The following is a 23,951-nucleotide window of genomic DNA, read 5'->3' on the forward strand; positions in this document are numbered from 1 at the left end:
TTTGGGTTTTCCCCTCTTACCTTATTTACCCATGTCTCAAACTGAACGTTTTGTGGATTTGGTGATGTAGTAAGGAACAAATCTGCAAGGAAAAACGTAAGAGAAATAAAATATTTAACATTAGACTACACATACAAATATTTAATCATCAATAAAGACATATAATACAAATCGTTAAAACTAAATTACATATATTTTATAAATATATTATATTCCAGTGATGTTTAGTTGTATATATATTAAGCAAAAGATTAAAACCCAAAAATCCCCAAAACTGTTTTCATTCCTCATACTCTTACGTATAAATAAATATACCTTCTGCTCTCAACTTTGGCATTTGTATAGTTTACACATAAATTAATTTAGCCTCACAAGAGCTAGTAAGTGCTCGATATTATATATATACACACACTGAAGAACATTTCTTAATAGTAAAGACTGAGACAGATCTCAAAGCTAGGAAAAAGTATACGCAGTTTTATTTTTAGTAAGTCAAAATTAGAAGTTAAAAACCTGCCAACCATCCTTTTATTTTGGATATGTTGAATTAAGCAACAGATACACTGTTCACAGGAGCAGGAAAGGCAACAGAGAAATATTTCAGGCTTCCTTTACACTAAAATTCTCTTAAACATCAAAAGAGTGCATGAGTGCTTCAGAGGATTTATCTGACAATGCTATTTAGGAAAGCACCAAAATTAGGAAAATGGGAAGAAAAAGCTTTATAAAGCTTTTATGTAAAAATAAAAAAAAAAAGTTTAGAAAAAACAATTATGAAGTCCAGTGTCAAGAAGTAGATTTTAAGAAAACTACTCTTTTAGATTTAAGCATTTTTTTCATTGTCCTACTTCCCTTCCACAATTTAAGATACTACTATTTGAGTTAGAACACAATGGTTACTTTGTAGGCAGAAAAAAGTGATTTAATTAAAAAAAAAAAAAATTAATGCTTTACCCTGAGGTTGTTTACTGAATAGGCAGGAGGACTGCTGTACAGGGAACTTCAAATGGCTCATAGTGGGTATTGTATTTCAGGGTGAAAAAAATCCTAAACCTAACCAAACCATAAACCCTCACACCAAACAAACAGCCCACATACACACAAAAAAGCCAACAAAGATTTTGCTTACAGGTTTCTCCCTGTCCCCCTGCCACAGCCTGAAAGTTGTACCATTTAATTTTATTCCCCTGAATACCTGAAATAGCAGTTTCCTTTAGGGCATACACATGAAAAGCATAATAGTGTGCTTCATTGGAAAGAATTGTATTGACACTTAAGTATGTCTTGAAGGCAAGAGACAGAAGTAATGGAAACAATCTGAAGATAACACAAATATAACTTAGAAAACATACATAAACTTTGAAATTTTAACTTTGGATGTAGAAGGAAGTTTGTGCAATATCGTTGGTTACTATCAGATACGAACTAGAAAAGCATCAAGAACTCTTAATACATTCACAGGGGGGAAAGAGCAACATGGACCAACAGATGCCGCAACTCACTTTCCTACAGGCCAAAATGCAATTAAATCTTTGTAAAGAGTTTTTGGGGTTCATATAAGTATTTTGAGTGAGGCTGTAGTGTGTCCAAGCTGTAACGCAACAGCAGCCAGTTACGGGCTACATCATATATAGATTATTCCACAAGGGGCTCTTACTATAACATAACACTTAGTTATAATGGACAGCAAAGGACTAGCATTTGATTAGCAAATATGACGGGGTGCCTAACCTTCAGCAGATGTTTTGTTGGCACTATAACCATCTCCCCACCACACCTCTGACTCTGCCGAGCGGTTCAATTCATGCACTGCAGAGCTGACCCCTCAACTTTACTTGCCGAGTCAATCCTCTCTCTGCACAGTCCTCTAGGCAAGGAGAGATCTTGAGAAGCATTAATTCAGCATTCCTACTAGCAATGCCATGTTTATACGTGTTTTGTGAATCTCTCCCAGAACTGGATGAAACGGCATAGCTGCCAACACCAGACATAATTCACCCAGTATTATTATGCTAGAAATTCAGCTCTGAACAGTTGGTTATTACTAGGTTAAATAAGTGCCTCAAGTATAATGCAACATAGTTATGCTTCTAGGGTGGAAAAACCAAATACAAAAGGTAGATATCAGTTATGCTGGGGGTATTAAAAAGTCCTTAGCTCCAATTCATTTAAGGTTACCAAAGTTAATTAAAAATAAAACCAGCAAAATCAGCACAGCACTGTTTCTTGACTAATTTATCATGCAGTGGCATTTCATTTAACAATTATTCTTAATTTAAAAGCCTATACCAATGCAGCATACTACGACAACTTCTCATTAAAAACACAAAACAAAACATCTTTTCTTTGATGGGAAAACCCAGTACCACCTATAGTATCCTTACAACAGAGGTTCTTCAGTAAAGAGAAATTAACATCCTTAACGTCTTAATGGGAAGTCATATAAGCACTACTACAAATCGAATTATCTCTAAGTAGTAATATATCTTGCTTTCATTTGAGCATTAATGAGTAAATTTATCAGTTACAGCTCCTCAGAGAGCACAATGGCCATGTCTGACACAAAAGACATTCCATATTGTTCGTCTCTGGGAGCGTTACAATGGTCCACAGAAAGTCAGGCACTCGACATGACTAGGCAACAACAGCAGCTAAGTAAACTGCAAGTGTACTAACCCCAATTTTGAGACACAGCCATTATAAATTCACTGAAGTATTAGTGAATTGTTTTTAAGAGCACATACAGTTACTGTATATTACACACATACACCTATTTCATAAAAGTATGTAAAGAGAGAGAGAGAGATTTGCAATGGATTTCTCTTACGCATTGAAAAAATCAATTTTTTTCCATTCTTAGTCTGAGGCACATTATAGTAGTTGTTTTTCACTCCTCATCTAATCTGATTTCAGAATAAGTGTATAGAAATATTCAGAAATATGACCACACTGGGAATTGAAATACAGGAAGGCAAGGAACAACAAGCATGTGAAATCCCAGATGTTAGGACCAGAATCTAAAGTAGCTTTAAAATAAACATTAAACTCAGAGAGGGGGGAAAAAAAAAAAAAAAAAAAAGGCATGAGAACACCACAGTGGCTGGGATGTCACACAACTTAATAAAAATCAAAGAATACATTTAGCTATCTGCAGTGTAGGAGGAATAAATCAGGACACTTAATGCAAGTAAAATTACAAAGACCTAATAGAAAGATGATAATTGAACACATCTAAAATGTTTACTATGTTAAAAATGTGGAAGTGCTTTTAGATTTAAAGTCTTTGTTCAGCCACTGTACAAACCAGGTATTTTAATGGGAACACTTGTTCCACATCGGGAGAGTACGAAAATACAGCTATGTTTTCAGGGGAGGCAATCTACCATTTCGTTGGTTTGCAAGAGATCAGGGCTGAACACGGCCCTCTGCAATAGCTTGACAATGATTAAATTCACCAACATGCCTATTTTGCACTGAACTCCCTCCCACCCCCAAAACAGCTTCTCTTCAAAGTTAGTAAATTACTTTTGCCCTTTGTTCCTCTTCACGTTCCTTCTTTCTTCTAACTTGAGGCACATAACATCATATAGAACAACGAAACCAACACACCAAAGCAGCTCCAAGGCTGCTGTAATATTACACTGCACGGGTAAAATGCAAAGGCAGGCAGATTGCAGAAAATCTTCCAGAAATAGGATAGAGGAGCTAGTCCCACGCTGCTCCAAAGTTAAAGCAACAAATGGTGATTTCCCATAGGACAACTTCGTACAGGTACAGCAACACCACCTTTAGTTCTAAAGTCTGCTGAACCGATTCAGCTGGTACGTTATTGCCAATTGTTCTTCTTTTTATCTTTAAGCCTTCTAAGAAGCTACGCGTCTCTAACACGTGTTTTTTTGTGATTAAACCCTCTTGCACTGAAATAAAATTGAATGCTTAATATTTACAAGTAATTTTTGATTTTGATCAAGAACATCAGTGATTTCAAAGCAAGTGAAACATTTATTTGTATCAGCAGTGTAAAAATGCGACGGAATTTAATCACTCCAAATAACTGTTTGGCAATTTGCATAGTTCAGAATAACAAATGCTCTCTCCAAGTTTGTAGGAAATAAACCTGTAAGAAAAACCTTTTTGCTTCAGATGCAGAAATAATCATATAGGCAGTTTCCAACCAAACAGCTCCACACCCAACAACAGGTCCGTCTTTGGTTCTTATCCCACAGAATTCCTCACACAGACAATCCCAGACTCCTCAACACAGTCTTATGCAACTATGCTGCTCTGATTCCACATGCCATTAGGTCAGTCCTCCTTTAATAACTTTAAGTCTATCTGTTAATATGCTCTTCTTGCAGCAATTCATCCAGTGTTTGCTCCTCATCATCTCCATCTAAACTCCCTACCTTCCGCCTAGATTTCTTCCTCACCTACCAACTTCTATTCCCACGTCCTGTGCATCACCTCTGCCTTTTGCCCCTTGCTCTCAGTCAAGCATCCAAACACTGGCAATGGTCCACAGCCACGACGGAAGGGAAGGTTTCCATAATCACTGTCTAGGGTATGTTTACTACTGATGGCTGTTTTAGAAGGACAGTAATATCAATTAAGGAAAACAACAAAACCACCTCAGTTGCCATTTCTAAAACCTGTTTCAAACTGGCTAAATTTGGATGGAGATTTTAATTAAAACAGCAAAGAGACCTTGCTGGGAAGGATGTTTCAAAGCACTAGTGCTAGGTCACTAAGAAAAAAAGTTGTCTGAAGTTAGCGAATACCAGAGCAGCTCCACCACAACTTCAGTTCTGCCGAAGTGGCTAAGCAAATATAACTGCAGGTTAGAAAAAGTTCAGTGTAGAGGTAGGTAGGGAGAGTGGAAGTCTTCCACCCAACTGGAAAACTGCAGATAATCTTATTACATCAAGTAGATAGTATTACAAACCTTACTTCCAAACATTGCTGTTTCTTACTAGGACTACTAGGAAATTGCAATAAAACATAACTATACAGAATCTGCTCCAAGTTCACTTCTGATCACCCTTGTTATTTTCCTTCACTTTTGAGTGCTACAAGAAATGGTGCTATTTATAGATGGAACATTCGTTTCACTAATGACTGATTTGACCTTTCTGTTTAATGTCAGAGGGCTTTATTTTGGAATTAAACCCCTCAGCATCTACAGTTGTCTTCAGAAGCCACCAGGGCCTGAGCAACATTCTTACGTTACAGCTTGATTTAACATTTACTGCAGAAGTATGAAGTTAATAAAGGGGGGGGGGGGAAGCCCCTATTTTTAAACACTATCAAAATGCACAAGGCAATACCCAATTAGAACATAGATACATACAATCCAGACATGCCTAAAAAATTTGTCATTTATGTGGAAGAACAGGTGCGCCTACATGTAATGAACATGCCTGCCTGTATGTATTGGTATATGTAAATAATGTGCTGAACTAAAAATCTGCTGCAGTGTATTGACAGAATGGGCAAGGTAACAACTGTATTAAAATGTATTAAATGCTGTAGAGCCTTAGGACAAGTTAAAGCTAACTCTTCTCTATTGACATTACAAATTTTCCTCTGTTTACATTACGGATTGACCTACCAGTAGGAAAAAACCACTATTTAAAGACAAAACATTTACTTTTTTTTTTAGTTGTGCTTATATAACTTTGGTTGTACACCGCTTTTAAATGCTCAAACCTAATTTCATATAAAGTTAGATATAGTCAGTTTTATTTCTTTATTACACAGAAATGGAAAATGAAACCTGACAAATTTTCTGCTTCTGTTCATAAGTTTTTCATTCAGGTAGAGAAACCCTCTATCATTTCATATTCAGATTTGTCAAGTTGGCATTAGTACTGTATTAGAGAAAATGGAATACATCTACTGCTTAGCTACAGCAATTTACCTTTCACAATATGGATATGAGTAGAAGTACCAACACTAATGAGTTTGAAATTAACTTGTTATGAATTTGAGGTTCTAGTTATATGAAACTAAGTTATAGAACCCCTCCTTTCAGAACTTCCTCCTCTGAAAAATTTAAGCAAAGCAAAAGGACTCCAAATGTTCCAAAATAGATAATTTGTGTTTGCAAATTTTTAAGTAATGTGCTTACAATAAAAGAAGTTATGAATTTAATCTGCTTTTCAAACAGGTCTTCCAAAATTTAGTGTTTACTGGAACTATTTAGTAAAGCAGATGATAAATAATTATGCACAACATAAGTAAGCACTATAATCCCTTTCAGTATTAAAAAATACTGTAGAAAAAAAATCATATGTATTAATTTAAAAGCATCACCTAAGTGGAAAACTTCTAAATTAGATCTATGCTGAATAGTTATGCTTCTGAATATGCAGAGCAGGTGGGACTGTTCCTCTGGGTTTTAGCACTTCAAACATGAGTTTTCAGACAAAAAATTCTGTTGGTGTCTTTTGCTTTTAGGGTTGTTCCCCCGCCCCCCCCCCGAGTAAAGGCAACAATATTGTTTTAAGCAATAAAAGATGACCAATCAGTGGTGAGAGTGCTTTCAGAACTCATTTTCACATTCATGCTTTATCACCAAAATGCTGTTTTGAGGCAGAACCAATGTACTTTTCACCTATATATTGATTCCCATAAAAATATCATTAGTACCATCCAGCGTATATAACCGTATTAGTATATAATTAAAAAATTCAGAAGGAATAGCTTTTGAGACACTTATAATGGTGATTTGAAAATTGAAGTGGCTAAGCAGATAGCACAGGTCATGTGTTCTTTCAGAAAGATTGGTAAAAACTTCTGTTAAAATAGCTACTTTTCCCTCAAGATCTCTACTCATTGTTTAATTCTCTTCATGAGGTAAGCTATGAGTAAGAAAGGTGGCACTGGCAAAAGTAGACCAATCTCAGCAGTAGGAGGAGATGCAGCTCATTTGAACAACTCTGGCTTCATCTTATGAGCAGGAACCTCCTGTCGTATTGAATGCTGTAGGAACAAGTGGAGGAATAGAGGTAATAGATCATACCACAGACCACTTTTAATTGGAGATAACAAATTTGTAAATAGTAAAAATGAAAGTAATAAAAAAACTAACAAAAGCTTGTGGACCTAGATTGAGGTTCTCCAGAACACGTCCTGTGCATCTTAAACGATACAATTTTTGCCTCCATTATTTGCTGTAAACTCTCAAGTAAGCTCTGCTATCAAAGCTTAAAGCAGTTAAGAAATTAAAAAATGTACCTGTTCAAGGAATGAAATAGTTATATGGCATTACTGAATATTTATTTTTGGGGAAACAAACCGTAAGGGAGGGGGCAAAACCAGAAAGAATGATTTGACTGGAAATACATACACACCCCTACAGTTTTAAAATACTACTCAAGGTAAGTTTTAAACCACCAGATAATTTGTTTGCAAACATAAAGAGACTGGTTATTTTAATAGAGAATAAATGCGGATCTACTGCATAAAATAAGCTTTGATGATAATATTATATGCAGAGCGACTAACAGCTTCCATAAGGAGGAAGCTCACCAAAAATATAATCAGAGAGTCTGGCATCGAGCATTACATTGTCTTCAGAATCCAGGTTTAAATGATTACAACAGAAATATCACTGGTGATTTGAATGATCAGTTTTCAAGAAGAAAACTGTCTACATTTACGCATTTAAACTAAGGAGTGGGAATTTAAAAAGAAAACACATTGTAAATGTTCTGGTACATTAGGTTTCTAGATTCCCAAAGCAAAACAATATAAGAAAATTAACCATCAGAAATCAGTAAAGAGACTAGCAATTAGCTTATAGCAAGCTGTTTCTGACTAATGATTTCTCCACTTTAGTTTTCCCCAAAATCAAATTTATGATTTTCCCCTTCATTTTATATAAACAGTTCCAGAAATATCTGCAGTTATACACACCATGTGCTAGTGTTCAACACAAGACAGGTTGTAAAAGCAGTATTTCCAAGCTTTGGAATCACATAACCAAATAAGGCACAGAATATTTAATACATCAGCTATTTTTCATAGCATTTAAGGATACATTGACAGATGTACAGTATGAAGTTACCGGATTCAGTCCAAGGCAGTTTGTGTGATACATTTGAACATCTTAAAAACATTTGCAGGGCCACGACCTTATTTCTCGGGCGACAACTTGCAACTTTGAGTGCATACAAATTGTTTATTAATAATATTTTTTCTAAGTAATTCAGTACTACAATTTTGGCTTAGAAAGACAGCATTAGTCCTAAATGAACATCTGACATTTTAGGATGTCTTAAGTATAAACAATCAAGTTAACTAATTAAAAATAAAAAAAGTAGCAAAATAATTGCTATCCTAAAAATTTCAACTTTATCTAAAGCACTCTAAACTCACCTATGACAGCTTACGTAAAGACAGTCTAATCAGCCTTCACCTAGAGACACATGCTAAATTTAAATTTCAGCCTGGTCCAAAGTATTTATTTGAAAATATTGAATGTGGCGCAAACCAACAATGGCATAAGCAAAATGTATTTGTCTGTTGTCTAGCTTTAAGTAGACAATCTGTATTGGTACCCATCTCTGTATCGTTTCTGGGTGGTCTTTATCAAGTCCTTTTACCTGTATCAGCCCCAGTTTCCAGCTATAACACTTTTTCTCCATGGTTTGGTTCATGTATTTCAGTTGTAAAATCTTCAGAGTAATGACCATATTGCACAGTGTTTACTCAGTTAAACAGTATTCTCTCCCTCTCCTAACACATCGTGAGATGCATTACTGAGACAGACCAAGTTCCATTTTACTTCGAGTGGACTAAAGGCAAAAAAGTTACTTTTTACCTCCTTCACCGTAAGTCAAAGAGTTAAATACTGTACAGATACTTCTGAAGTCACATTACGTACATATGCCAGTTTGAGGCTATGCTGTTTTTAAGACAGGAGGAGTCTGCTTTGGAAATGCTCACCTGCACTGTCAAGCTCAGTAAGATTCACTTGATGTTGATCTATTCAGACAAGCCTATTATTATTAGCTTCAAAATTATTTTCTTAAGCTAGCTGTCAAAAAGAACTAATGACATGTGTGAGTATGTATTACTAGACATCCAGCAGCCCTAATCTAACAAGGGTCATTACATCGTCTCCTCATCTTTCAGTCTATCTCAGTGCAGGTACGCTAATGATAGGCAGGTTGACCAGACCATTTCCAGACACTCCTTCCAATCTCAGCCACTGTGTGAGGTAGATACCCTCCCTGGGGCAACACATGCAGAAGACATTTGAAAATTTTGTCTCAACTTTATCCGTAAAACACACGTAAATGCTTTGGTAAAAATTTTTGCATGGATTATACAAAATTTCTCGCCTAACTCAAAATACTTCATGAATTAAAAATTCTAAGCAGTTGTGATTTCTACAGGAGGATGCTTTATTTAAAAACAGCAGCAGCATTACTATCTCACCAAGAAAGATTAGTATTATCTTTGTTCTGGTTAGAGGATTTTTGGATTATAAAAATCTTTACACAGTTAGCCTTTCGTGAAGCACTGTCAGGGATTAAAAACATCCTTATGAACATGTTCTCATACAATAAAATCGTAACAATTCAACTTCCTTTTACGCAGAGCAGGAGAAGTGTGCCAATTAAAAGCTCTGTTTTGAGGCTTTAATATCAGCAGGTTGAAAACGGGTTAGGCAATAAACTAGCAAAAAGATTCTCAGCCCAGAGAGGATTTTTTTTTCTTTCTATTTTTTTTTTGCCAAGCACACTTTACATCTCCTAAGCTGTTTATAATGACAGAGTGCCAAAAATAGCCCAGCTAAAAATCACTGAATTGAATGCATCTGTTACAGAATTACTAAGAGCCCCAAAACACTGCAGAGTATTAGAAAAAGGTCTTAAAAAACCCAAGGAACAACAAGTAAAGATGGTATATTCAGGAGAACCATTTTTTATTTGTAAACAAAAACCAGTGCATCTACTTTAGGTACAACTGTATCTTCCTGTTCATGAATAGTAGCAATGTGAGTAAATACTCTGAATTTTTCAGTCAAAAAGTACCACAGCAGCATCAAACATCATGATTATCAAGTCTTTTGGACAACGGGATTTCAGCATGCAGGCTATTCATAGAACCATTTAGGTTGGAAAAAGGCCTCTGAGATCATCAACTCCAACTGTTAACGCAGCACTGCCAAGTCCATCGCTAAACCCTGTCCCTAAGCATTCCATCTACACGTTTGTTAAACACCCCCAGGGATGGTGATTCCACCACCGAAGTCAGGCTGACAGGCCTGTAGCTCCCCGGATCCCCCTTCCTGCTCTTCTTGTAGAAAGATATCACACTGGCTGATCTCCAGCCTGCTGGGACCTCCCCGGTTAGCCAGGGCTGCTGATAAATGATGGAGAGCCACCTGGCAAGCTCCTCCACCAGCTCCCTCAGTGCCCTCAGGTGGATTCCATCCAGCCACATAGACTCATGCGTGTCTAAATGGAGCAGCAGGTCACTGACTGTGTCCTCCTGGACTTTGGGGACTTCATTCTGCTCCTCATCCCTGTCTTCCGGCTCAGGGGGCCGGGTACCCAGAGGGAAGCTGGTCTTGCTGTTAAAGACTGAGGCAAGAAAGCAAAAAGCACCTCAGCCTTTTCCTCATCCCTTGTGGTAATGTTCCCTGCTGCATCCAATAAAGGATGCAGATTATCCTTGGCTCTCCTTTTCTTTCCAACTTATTTGAACAAACATTTTTTGTTATCTTTTACAGCAGTGGCCAGCATGAGTTCCAGCTGGGCTTTCACCTTTCTAATATTCTCCCTGTATAACTTTCCAACATCCATGTAGTCTCCAGAGCTGCCTGCCCCTTCTTCCAGAGGTCATAAACTCTCCTTTTTTCCTCTGAGTTCCAGCCAAAGATCTCTGTTCAGCCAGGCCAGGCTTCTCCCCTGCCAGCTCACCTTTTGGCACATGGGGACAGCCTGCTCTTCTGCCTTTAAGATCTCCTTCTTGAAGGATGCCCAGCCTGCCTGGACCCCTTCAGTGCTGCCTCCCGAGGGACTCTGTCCACAGGCTCCTAAACAGGCCAAAGTCAGCCCTTCAGAAGTACAAGGTAGCCGTTCTGCTGACCCCTCTCCTTACTTCTCTGAGAATCAAAAGCTCTGTCATCTCATGATTGCCAAGACATCCTCCCACCACCACATCACCCGCCACTCCATCCCTGTGGCAGGTCCAGTGGGGCATCTCCCCTGGCTGGCTCAGTGACCAGCTGTGCCAGGCAGTTATCTTCCACACACTCCAGGAACCCCCTAGACTGTTTCCTCTCCACTATATTGTATTTCCAGCACGCATCCGTAAGTTGAAGTCCCCCATGAGAACAAGGGCTAGCTGATTGTAAGCCTTCTCCCAGCTGCTTGTAAAATATTTCATCTGCCTCTTTATCCTGACTGGGTGGTCTATAACAGGCTCCCACTGGGCTATCTGCCTTGTTGGCCTTCCCCCGGTCCTTACCCATCAACATTCAACCTTGTTGTTACTGTCATTAAGCTCTAGGCAGTCGAAACACTCCCTAACTTACAGGACCACCCTATTGCCTCTCCCTTCTGAAGAGTTCATAGCCATCCACTGCAGCACCCCATTCCCCTGCACCCTCAACAATGCCCCCCTCCTCACTAGTATGATTCTACTGTGTACCAGGAAGTTTTGTTCCAACTCAAGAATGGTAGTGTGGGTGAATACCAAGTCACGAGAACGCTCTTCACTAGCTCTACCCAAACCAACCAGTAAGTAAAAGACTCCGCCAACTGTTGAAAAATAACACAATATGGATCGCACTCCTCTCTTTGCTTGTTTAGCAAGACTGCGCTGCTCCAGCTACGCTGACAAGGAACAGAGCTTACTTAAACCAGAGGAGCATTTAGCCGTCTTCTGCAAAGTCTATCCAGGCTGCACAAAGCAAGACACAGGACTAGCTGGGGGCAAAATGCAGCAATTCCAGCACCTTACTTTGGCCCTGTTTGGCAAAATGCGTTTAGAATTACAGTACTATCAGTACTGTATAGACAGTTACATACAGGGTTTGTTGGTGTTTTTTGCTTGCCCTTTTCTTAATTTGTATCAGCTGACTATTCTTATGACTTCTTCTATGAGTCACCCAACTCTGTACAGACAAACAGACATTAAAGGAGACGTGGGGATAACACTAAACAGGTATTTTTTGGAAGAGGCACAATGAGACTCAAGGTGCAATTTCATGCTTGGTTAAAGGCAGGCTAAAACTGCGGCTATTACGAGGAGTCAACCTTCTCTCTGTGCTTACATTGGCTCTGGCAATCCTGAAGCTGTATAGCAAGTTGGGTCAGCTTAATAACTCAAGTGAAAATGAACTATATTCCCCTCCAGCCCCAGCTTCTGCACAATTACTACAGCTGATGTTAGGGGGCTGCCATAAATGTGCAGACAGGAACAGACAATTGGTGACTTCTCAGTTTGGCAGCAGGCAGTCTTGGAATAACACATCAGTCATGAAATATCATATCATTGATGAGGCATTATTTTTTAGCAACATATGCCTTGTACACAGTTGGTCCAATTTTCATAGGGACAGCAAAAAAAAAAACAACCAACAAGAATTTACTGTTCCCATCTTAGAAGCAAAGAAGTATTTTAAAGAAAATAATCCTATGATAACATTTGCTCCAGTTTTCTTTTCAGAATGAATTATTTTCCTTGAAATTTTCCTCAGGTTTCTGTAATAACACATATTTCAGCCTGAGGTGTTATATCCCTGCTGTTACAAGCAAATAAAAGTCAGGATCTTTCTAAGGGGAGTGCTTCATAGAAGCTTCTATTTGCATCTTGAGATAGGAATGTAGATGTGAACCTATAAAGCTTCCAGAACCCCCCACACAAAGATCCCAATTTTCATTTTTATTTAATAGAGGAACTTCCATACTTCACTAGCACTAACTGGAACTCTGCGGACATTCTTAACCCTGTTAGCTGCCCTGAAAACCTTTGTGTGCACTTGCAAAAAATGATAACATCTGTGATTGATCTATGTAAGCAACTTAGACTTCCTACCTTTACCTACCTGTGAGTTTAGATTTCAGTATATTCATCTTAAAATGCTACCTGGAATGCTCATCTTCACTGCCCATGCCACTAAAACACAACTACAAAGGATTTGTAGAATTAAGTGTGTTAGAATTGGTTATTACATCACACCGATTATGGTAAGCAACCGTATATTTAATTTTCCAGTTCGAATTTTCACTTGACAGCTTCATGCAACAGTGTGCCAGAACTGAATATTAAGGTTTGACGACACGCTAAAGCAATTAACTTAATCCCCAACAATTATAAGCATCTTAATTAAATTTATGGACTCTTTCCTCCCTCGTTCCCATGCTACTAAACAGGAAAAATAATAAGCTATCTTTCCAAAATTACCATATATGAATTGATGTACGTTGCAAATCTAGAAGATAAAGCATTTCAGAATTCATTTAGTGTGAAGAAATTAAGTTTAGCACAATATGTAAATGGGATTGGAGGTATGAATCACGTATATACTTGATAAATAGTGGTAACTGAAGGCTAAATTGCATTGTGTTTTTCACAAAAAAACCCCAAACCAAACCAAAGCCACCACCAAAGGAAAAATACAGTTTATCTACCATAAGAAAAGTTGTCTCCAGTACTCGTTTGTGAACACTGAATTATAAACAGGCTAGAGGATTGCTCATACAGTAATAGAAGAACAAAGTCTCACACATTATTTTCTCCATCACTGATAAAATTAACTACAACAAAATAGAATGAAGTAATACTGAAATCTTCAAGAAACAAATTATAAGTCAGTCTTGAAAACATTCTTTGCATGAACTATAAAACTATTTCCAGACTCAAGATTAAGAAAACGCAGCCTGGCTTCTGATGGAGTTGCAAAGTGAATATTAGAGTACAGCATCACAAAGAACAGGTAACAATGCTTCAATGAGGAACACAGAATTATTCAGAACAAGCATTAGCCCTGATTACATTATCATCAAGAAGTAGGAAATGTTTTTAAGTTACTCATTTTGGCAGTTATGCTTTTAAACCCTGAATTTTCAAATTGTAGATATCAAAATAATTAAAAATAAAAAAAAACCCACAGAAGTAGCAAAGTTATATGATCACTGAATACAACATTCCAGAACCAATTATTTAGGATCATCAATGAAATTTACTAAAGTATTAGAAGGAAACTGCAATGCATTGGATTGTATACTTAGAGCGAGACATAATTTTAGGAAGGTATTTAACACTTTTTATGACTTACCAGCAGTGAAGTCATTATTTAAATCTATAAAAGCATGAGAGTGCGGTATATACATTTTACTTTGAGTTTCCAATGCAGCATGCCATGAGAAGTTCCTACAGACAAAAGTAAAAAGCAATACATTTCATCAATGCTTAGGGACTGTTCGACATGAAAATATACCTTTTATAAAAATAACTGTGAAACTTTAAATGAAATTGAACAGCAAGCATGCTCTTCTAATGCTAAGCTAAAATTACTACTTAGCTTATAATATACTAAGTAACTAGAGTAATTGCCTGAAAAGTTCTGCAAAGGATGATTCATAGCACAGGGACTTCAGTTAGTTTTTAATAATTTTCTAGAGTAACTTTTTTTTTTGTAGACAGAAAAGTCTTACTACCTATGAAGTGAAATTTAGTGCCTAGACTTCGACCATAAATCTTGAGACACTGATCACTGTGCTCCCCAGTTTCCTCAATCAGTTTTACTATTGGTACTTCTGAAATCTACTTTAGGATTAGTAACAATGAGCAAAAATGGACACAATCACATGCTGTTAAAGCAGCTCATGCCTGCTGCATGTGAACGGACTTTATTTTCAGTCACTTAAAAATCAACACAAGAATTCAACTCTCATGTTACGATGGACTACAGGCTAATTATGTAATTTCCCAAGCAAGTGATAGTTTTACATATTTATAAACATAAATGCCCTGCTGGTTTGTGTTCTAGAAATGACTGAACTTCCAGCAAACCTCCCTATTAGCAGCGCACTGAAATGTAACAAATCCTTCAAAATTCATAGTGGTTGAATCATCAGATATGTTATTTTCAGAACCCTGAGCTAATACCCTCAGAAAAATGTCAATACACACTATAGAATGCACTATCCAAAAGCATTACTGTTTGTAATGACTTTGTTTATTCCAATGACATCACCTACATATTACTGAAGTCCTTATCTTCTATGACTCATTTTATTGTGAGAAAAAAGAAACAGGCTTCTTATTGCTTCCCGAAGATCATAACTAAGTCTTAGAAATGTTAAAAAGAATCACTTCGTCTTAAAAATTTTAAATATTCTCTATAGGTTTTTCATCTATTCAGTTTTGAAGATAGCCAAGAAAGTTAGTTATAAAGCTCTAATATAAATTTAAAAACATTTTAGATTAAAAACAGATGAATGCTTTTATAAGCAGATGACATAAAGCTGTTTTCCATGTACAAGACATTGCTCATGCTGTTACCTATAGCACTTAATCTTATTCTGGTCTGTAATGAGTAAGCATTATGCTAATGTTACTGGATGCATTTCTTCAACAAAAATGAACTAAAGCTCTCCCAGTTTTCCATATCTTCAAAAACTCATACAATTTTTCAATATATAATCATTGCAAGGTGTTCAGAAACTCCCTTGTGAATTTGAAATCTCTGTTCCATAACCCATCAATTTAAATAAAAGTAATGGTGATAAAATTCAAGTTGGGATTAACGACCAAAAACCTATTGCCAAGAAAATTATAGTTCCCATTTACGCAATGAAATGTTATTTACCCTACATCACTTCTGACCAATCTCTGAGGAAAGCAAAATAGGCAGTTAGGAACAACTGGTATAGATTTGTTAAACTCACTGATGGGGTGTGTGGGGGGAAGCCTTATTTAAACATTTCTTAAGGGCCGTGGAGATGCACATAAAGCTGATCTATTGTTGTCATAGAGACACAGTAATCATCTCATTGATTTCTCTGCTGGTAACAGACCTCTTTTGAAACAATAACTAAATAAAACTACATTGGAATGCAAAGACTTCCTAACACACTCCTTTTCAAATAAACTTAATTATTGATCATATGCAAACCTAAAAAAGCTGTGACACCAACACCTGGATTTCTCCTGAAGAACAGAGCTGCAAGTTTCTATGTTAATGTTACTAAATAATATTCAAGAAATCCTATCAAGTTCCACTTAAAAGCTGCAAAATAGCAAGTTAGAAGACACTAACAACTGATTTAAAAGTCCAATCCTCTTAAGAAAACACAAGCCCACTTCCTAATTTTTCCAGTTATTCAATGGGAATTATTATCAGTCAAAAGAAAACAGATCAAAAAGACAGAAAGCTAAGACCAATGTATTTATTTTGACATTTATAATCCAACCCACATCTTAAAAATAGTTTCTCTGTCTTTTGAGGACATACTTTGGCAATTGAGAGAAAAAAAATCTCTAAATTGCAAAGTTCTAATTCAAGTATCCTTTTAAGGCTTCTCTCTTTTTCAAAGAATGCCCCAACCCACAACACTATCAATTAAGTTCTTCCTTACAGAAATCAAAGACTGAATGTATGCTAAGTTCGGTTTGGCAAGTCACAGAAGATGTACAGACCCATATTTTTAGCTGGTAAAAAAAAAAAAATCATCCTGTTCAGTAATGAAACTTTCACTAACCAGAGTCACACCAATTGTGTGTGACTTAAATACACAACCCTAACAGTTCTCAAAAGCCAAAGCTTTCTTTTTATTTATCAGACCCCAAACTTCCAAAGCAGCTACCAGGAAACTCAACAGAATGAGAGCTGTCCTTCTCTAGGGTTCAGTAGTGTTTTTAACAAGTAACAGTTTCAAAAGACAGATCTAAAGTTCTTTGGCATCTTGCCCAGTATTAACAATATTGCTATTTTCTTAGGTTTTGTTTAGATACTGGCTCTTCTGAATCAGTAGACATCCATTCTTTTGTTCTGCTTTGATTTCGGCATTCGTACTCAAAACAGTTAAAAATAATCCTTTGCATAGTCCTTACTAAACATTTGAGTATGTTGTTAATATAATAATTTTTATCCCAGTATTTGCGAGCTAGTCTCATTCACGAAATTCCAGGGCTAGCCAAAACTTTAATAACGGAACTCAGTCCCCTTTACTGCAATCTCGTAAGACTGCAGTCAACTTTACTTGCTGAAGAGCGGCCTTAGCCGCTCCTTAAAATAAAAGTTACAATACAGGAACAACACTTCCATGTACACGTACGTACCTTGCTACTTAAAGTTGCCTCTACCTTACGTCTCTTTATGAATCTCATATATATGAAAAGATATATATAGCTCAATATATAGGAACATATAACATAAGGCTTAAGACCCTTACACTTAGCACTTCCTACGCTTTTGATTTCCCATCCTATCTAACCTTCCCATTACAATTTATTTCTTTGGTATATGAGAGCTGAATTTTTATTTTTTTTTTAGTTTACCCCAAAGTTTTGTGCATTTTCCTTTTGCCACCCTTTATATTACAAGATCTGAAGTAATTCATGCATCATCAAACTGTCACTTCATCTATTAGACTACATGCAGCCTAAATTCTACAGGTGCTACTTAAGATCTTTGGTTTGTATTTCTGTATAGCACATCACTCCCTAATACAGATTATAATAATAAATACCAAAGTGTGCTAAAGAAAGGAGACTATAACCATTCCAAGAAACAATCAGCCTATTTCTTATGTCAAATAACAAGGTTTTTGTTTTCTCAGCTCTCATGGAATGTCTACTTCCCCTGTAAAACAACTAATTCCCCAATAATAACACTTTCAAAACTAGATGCAGTGTCACAGAATGTTTAAAGATACACATGGAAATGAGAGAAGATTCATGTTTGCACAGTTGCCCCTAAATGTGAGTCTTCTGCCTCTTCAGTAAGAACAGAAGTGGATGCACAATGAATAAGTTATTAAAATTCATGCTAATAAACAAACCCTTAGCTTACCCGCCTATCAATATCTGTGGCTTACTTGAATCATTTGTGACACCAAAGACGTCAGGAATCAAGTCTCCGTTAAAGCTGAAAATGCAAAACAATTTCAGTATCACCTTAGTCATTATAGGAGTTGAAATGAACTAGTTTTAAGTTAACCCATATTTGGCTACCATTTTCCAACCAAGCAGTGAAGAATGTTCAGCTGTGTAGTCTTTTCTAAATTTTGGCTCTTGTCTGAGCTGCTGGTAGTAATACACTTCTTTCAATATTTTACACTATGCCATGCATCTGATTTTCCAGTTATAGTCCCCCTCTCCTTTGTTCAGAATTTCACACAGAGGAAAGGGCACCGTGAAAGGGATATTTTCTCAGTCTAAGAAGCCAGTCTGTACAGCCAGCTTTACAGACCTCGCTAAAAAAATGAATGGTTCTTTTTCTGCATCAAGCAAAGTACTGAAATTTAAAACAAACAACAAAAAAAGCTTATTTAGTTACTATTGCCAGGATGATATAATATACAAGGTTTGCAAAGACAACTGGTATGTTTTGTCATCTTCTGTTAGACCAGTTGACATTACACAAACCTGTTCTTGAAATATGAAGTGCACGCATTTCAACTTTTAGTGTTAAAATAGATTTAAGTTGCTCTTAGTCACCATTATAAATGTTTTCTAAAAAAGTAGGCCATACTTACTCCATTACTAGAGGCTCATCACGAAAAGTCTTATTTAACATAGTTTTATGGTTAAGATCTAAAACCAGAAAATATTAATTTCAGTTAGCAATATGTTATGACATTGGCATTTTTAACTTAAGACACAATTCTTCTTCATCTGCTAATTTACAACCATCAATTTTATGATTTAAAAAAACAAGTCAGCCAGCACTGAACATAAACAAATGGCTTCCTGAAATTATTCAGGAAATGTGAGTTACAATTAATATGCCGAAGCTTCTTCTCTCTCCACTAAACTCTTCATCAAATTCTTCTAAATAGATCTTAGTGAACCCTACTTCTCTGTATGACTGCAGTGACATAGACACATGAAATCTGAAATGGTTGGGATGAAGACAGTCAAAGAATTCAACATTTTATGTAAAACCTCTGTTTAATGTTTTGTCACTGTGAAGAACACAGTTAATCACGTACACTGAGTGTCTGAATAAGGATTAGAGGTAGACTGCCTAAATAGGAAGTGAGGATTTTAAGTCCTTATCAGGTTATCACCTCTCACACTTGATTTTTACTTGTAATCCAAACTCCTTGCCACGTTATCCCCGTTTCCTTCACCTCACCATAATGTTTCTCTTCTTCCAGTTTCCATATTTTATATGACAGTACCCTCCTATTGACCTGTCACGCTTCCATTACCCAAGCAGGCACCACATCCCTTCCCAGCAGCCTCACCACATACCGACCATTGCCTGCATTTTTAACCTCTGACTCCTTTTCTAAGCCCCACATGTTCATTTGTGCCTTTCCCAGTATTTGTTTATGCAGAAGCAAGACAGCATAAATTAATCCAATTCCTAATTACAATACTACAGATACCTCCTATTCTCTTAATACTTGATCCAGTACACTTTCCCAGGTCGTTTGTTTCACCTCTGATTAAAGCCAGAAGCTACGTTATCTAAGGCCATCACTTGGCTCACCAGAAACTATTTTGTAACACAGTTGCTTATACTAGTGAATATTCTTCAGTAGTTTTTGTGGACTTAAGTATATCTTCTTTTGCCTTTCTGTTCTTCAAACCTAAACTCTTCCCAAAACAAAGCCAACAGAAAACAAGAGACTTCAAGAGTTCACGCAGCCCCTGACTACCCTAAGGCAGAACCAGCTACAACACTGCTAAAAGACTCTTCTTGAAAACTTGATTCCAAAGTTCTTGAAAACTTCCAGTAAAGGAGACTCTAGAAATCTCCTTCCCAAAACCAGGTATCACTTTCATTAAAGAATTTAAGGTTTAACAGAAATAAGAGTGTTATGTTACTGTTGGTAAATTTAGGTATGATATTTTGAAAGTTTACGCACTAAACTCTACACCAGGTTCTCAGCACATTTTAAATTCAGGATACATCTTCTGAGATAATCTTTGTGAAGATGACATGCATAATGGGGAAGCCATGAGAAGTAGCTCTTTGGTTAGTAGGTTACGGTCTAACTATAATATTGTTTGGTTATGTCTGTTGCATGATATAAAGCAAGAGTTTGAGCTTTGTTCTCTTCTATTAATTACACAGTTTAACAGCAAGATAATATATGTGTATGAAGCCACATAGCTGCTAATCCCTATTTTCACTGTAAAAACAATCACTACACTGTAGAATGAATTACAACTTTCTCACAATACTCTGAATTATTAAAAAGCATAACAATCTTATTAATAAGCTGTCTCAGCAACTCACCTAACGTTTGATTGTGCCCCCAGAAAATAAACACTGAAAGTTCATCTCTGCCATGATTTTGTGCCCGGGTAGTCAGCAGGACATCCATTTGTGAATCACCGTCATAATCCCCAGGAACTACACTGGTTATGGTAACACCGAGAGATCTAGAATTAAAAGCAAACAAATAAAAAACCCCACATGCAGATAATAGTACAAAGATGTGCATGAAAACAGAAAGTACTTGTGCGTTCAAAGGCTTGCCTTTTCATCCCAATTATTATTAGCTGGTCTAATACAATAGTATCCTTCAACAATCTAGCTTTCTATGAAGTCCTTGTCACTGCAAAAGTAACTTTAAAATCAAGCATTCTGCAAGCTGTTTTCCTCTAAGGAAGAAGGAAGTTTTTAACTCTAAAATTCAGCTAACAGGCAGCCATATCCTATTTGTTAATGCTATCCAGACTTCATTAAATCCCTTCATTTGTTGTAGAACCAGTTCTCAAAAATGTTTTTCAGAGAGCAGGATCTTCTGGTTGTATTCCAAGAGCAAGACCATAAAGCAACAGGAGCAGTTTAAGCAGCAGTAGTCCGACAGATAGCTAGTCCGACAATATCATCTCCTCCTATCTTCTGCCACATCTTACTAAATGTGTTTGTTCTTTCCTTCTTTTTTACTTTATTACCTACTCGGAGACTCTGCTTTATGAGCACAAACATGGGTCATTCTGTCAAGAATTAGAAGCAGATGACTTCTAATGCACTAAACAAAAGCTCCTTCTAAGACAGCAGGGAATAAATAAAAATATATAGAACTACAGAAGATGAAGTGGAGCTGTAACAGCGATTTAACTTTTCATAGACATAATACTGTTAGTACGCTTTATCCATAAGCAGTAACATATCCTATAATACTACTATGGTTAAAACTATACATATCTACGTAAACACACACACAGATTATTTACATTTACTAAAACATGATGCTTTTTTTAAAGCCACATTTAAACTTCAGAAAGGAACAGACATCAACACAAAAATGCCAGCACAGCATTCTCCCTCCCTATCGCTTTCTAAACAGATGATATTGCCTGGATTCTATTAGAAAGTACAGCAACTAGAACAATTTCCCTGAAAACATGTCTTGGGACAGAGACTAATACTACCTGCCAAAACATTTTAACCCACGATATGGAATGGTAGTTTGCCTTACTAGGAAATAAAAGTCCCAAAAAACCATGTCAGTTGCAAAAATACTCCAAGTTACAGGTATTTTTAATACTAATTAGATGACAAAAAAACCTGAAGCATTGAAAGTCCAGAAGGTGGTGAGAAGTCACACCTATTAGTTAACAATATGAATGTCAAAACTCATCTCCAACAAATTCTGTCATGTGACCCACAAAATCCAAACGAATCAAACCAGAAACTTATCAGGAAATTAACCAAGAAACTGGTTACAGAACTGCAACTCTAAGGGCAAGCTGAACAAGTCAAACACACAACAGCAGCACAGACAATTCCAGTCATGTTCCCACGGCCTGCGGAGATGCACCTTCAAGAAAAATGACCACTTATATTGTTTCACCCTGAGTAACAATACTTACTTCATTGGTAACTTAACACGGGGCTTAAAGTAGGGTTCCTTTTGGTCAGCCAGAAAGATAATCAACTCATTCCCTGCAAAAGCAAGTAAGATGATGAGTAACAGAGGAGGATTGTAAATGGTATGTATACAAAAAAAACATTTAAAAAGGTATGCCACAAGTAGTCATTCCTCACAGTAGCAAAAACTTTGAAACACTTCCCATACAACTACCTCCTCCTCACTCAACAGGAAAAAAACGAGCACTTTTTTGTGTTAATAGTTAATACAACCTATAAATCTAATTGCATCTCAAAGGAACACTGATATCAATCTTCTCTGGGGCTTAGTGTTAGACCTTTCTCTCTGCCACTGTTACCACATTGCTTAAAATAAAACTTCCTATAAGGAGTTAAGAAACAGTACACGTGGAAAAGTAATAGGCATCAGTTCAACACAAATAATTAAAGCTTAAAAGCTAACTCAGCTGAATTCTTTCAATGCTGTCTGACATAGCAGGATTTGATACTGCTGTCCCAAGTCAGCTGACAAAAGCACTTTAAGTTAAAGTCATAGAAGTAACTTGGTTCCCTGCAGCATCTCCTCATTTAGAGGTGGCACTATCATTTAATTATGGCAGGAGGATCCAAATAAAAGCCCATATTCTATGTTGCACAAATAACTGAAATTCAGGGAAGAAATAAATTAAAAAAAAATTCACTTCAACAATGAAATATATTTTCAGTCAGCAGACCACAATACACACGCACTTACTTCTGCAATTAAAATAACAGTTCAGAGCTAAAGAAAAAATCCTATTTTTTACTCATCCTCTATTATGTTTGTTTTCTGCACCGTCCATGAAACTCACCTGTAGCATCTCAAAACTGCAAGAACTAGGTTACCTAATAGACTATGGCTCCAAACTAGAGCTACCATATACATTTCAAGAGCATCATTCCATGACAAAGTTCACAGCTGTGAAATAGCAGAATACAAGCTTCCTGGCTACAAAAAAACAGCTAACTGCCATAAATGTATTTGCCAAGGAGAATATGCCAACAAACGAGTAAATGAAAACAAACCCTTTCAAAATGGATTGAGGCGACTAGTGCAGTCCCATCTGGCAAGCTAATAAAGCCTGGGTTACACTACACATCATCCACAGACGATTGAAAAAGTTGGCACACCGTAAGGTGAAGAAGCCTGCTGGCTGGTTAAGCTTTTGATAATAAAGCTGTGGGTTGACTGCTAAAACTTGTAATTCCAATTTCACACTATAGACTTTCACCTGCCTTTTTATCATCTATGTGGTAAAGTAATGATGATGATGATGAAACAAATGTGTTTTTACACATACCAGATTCCAAGTCAATTATACCACTCAGAAATGAGATTTTATCATCACTAAAGATAGATTCGTGAAAATTTCAGCTCAGCACTCATCAATAGTGAAAACAAACTTGACTACTGGATATTATTGGATGAACAGAAAACAAAATCACCATGCTACTACGTCAATCCATAATGCACACATCCTAGATGCTACTTGGAGATCTTGTCCTCTCATCTCAAACAAAACACAGAAGAAACATAAAACAGCACATAAGAGGTTGTGAAAAAAGGGAACAGCTTCCATACAAACAACAATTACATAGATGAGAGGACTGAACATCTCAGTGAGGACACCACAGACATTTTCAAAATTCCCCAGTGAAATGTAGAAGCTGAATAGGGGAATGATCTCTCGCTGCCCCGTACTATTAGAAGACACATCTAACACAACTAGAAGGTGGTGGGCTGAACACGCAAACAGCATGAGCTTCCCCACTTTTACCTGTCTTGCAAGTCTATGCACAGAATGGGGATGTGTATGCACAATCCCATTTATTCATATATTTTTAATTTCAAAAACTGAGTCCAAAAGTCCAGGGTCCACTGGTAATT

At 36.8% G+C, this 23,951-nt stretch overlaps 1 protein-coding gene across 2 annotated transcripts in view; it reads right to left on the minus strand.

Annotated features, from left to right (window-relative positions):
- ITFG1 (integrin alpha FG-GAP repeat containing 1) overlaps positions 1–23,951 on the minus strand; it is an 88,080-nt gene that overhangs the window by 62,273 nt on the left and 1,856 nt on the right. For both annotated transcript variants that reach the window (XM_080410826.1, XM_080410827.1), the window contains exons 2-7: positions 22,027–22,099; positions 20,441–20,586; positions 18,726–18,783; positions 18,041–18,115; positions 14,300–14,394; positions 21–82 (exon numbers count right to left, since the gene is read on the minus strand). In XM_080410826.1, coding sequence (XP_080266952.1) covers positions 21–82; positions 14,300–14,394; positions 18,041–18,115; positions 18,726–18,783; positions 20,441–20,586; positions 22,027–22,099 — 509 coding nt within the window. The remainder of the gene's footprint in view (positions 1–20; positions 83–14,299; positions 14,395–18,040; positions 18,116–18,725; positions 18,784–20,440; positions 20,587–22,026; positions 22,100–23,951) is intronic.

The sequence above is a fragment of the Falco punctatus genome (genome assembly GCF_963210335.1).
Source record: "Falco punctatus genome assembly, chromosome: 14".
In the NCBI taxonomy this organism is placed as follows: domain Eukaryota; kingdom Metazoa; phylum Chordata; class Aves; order Falconiformes; family Falconidae; genus Falco; species Falco punctatus.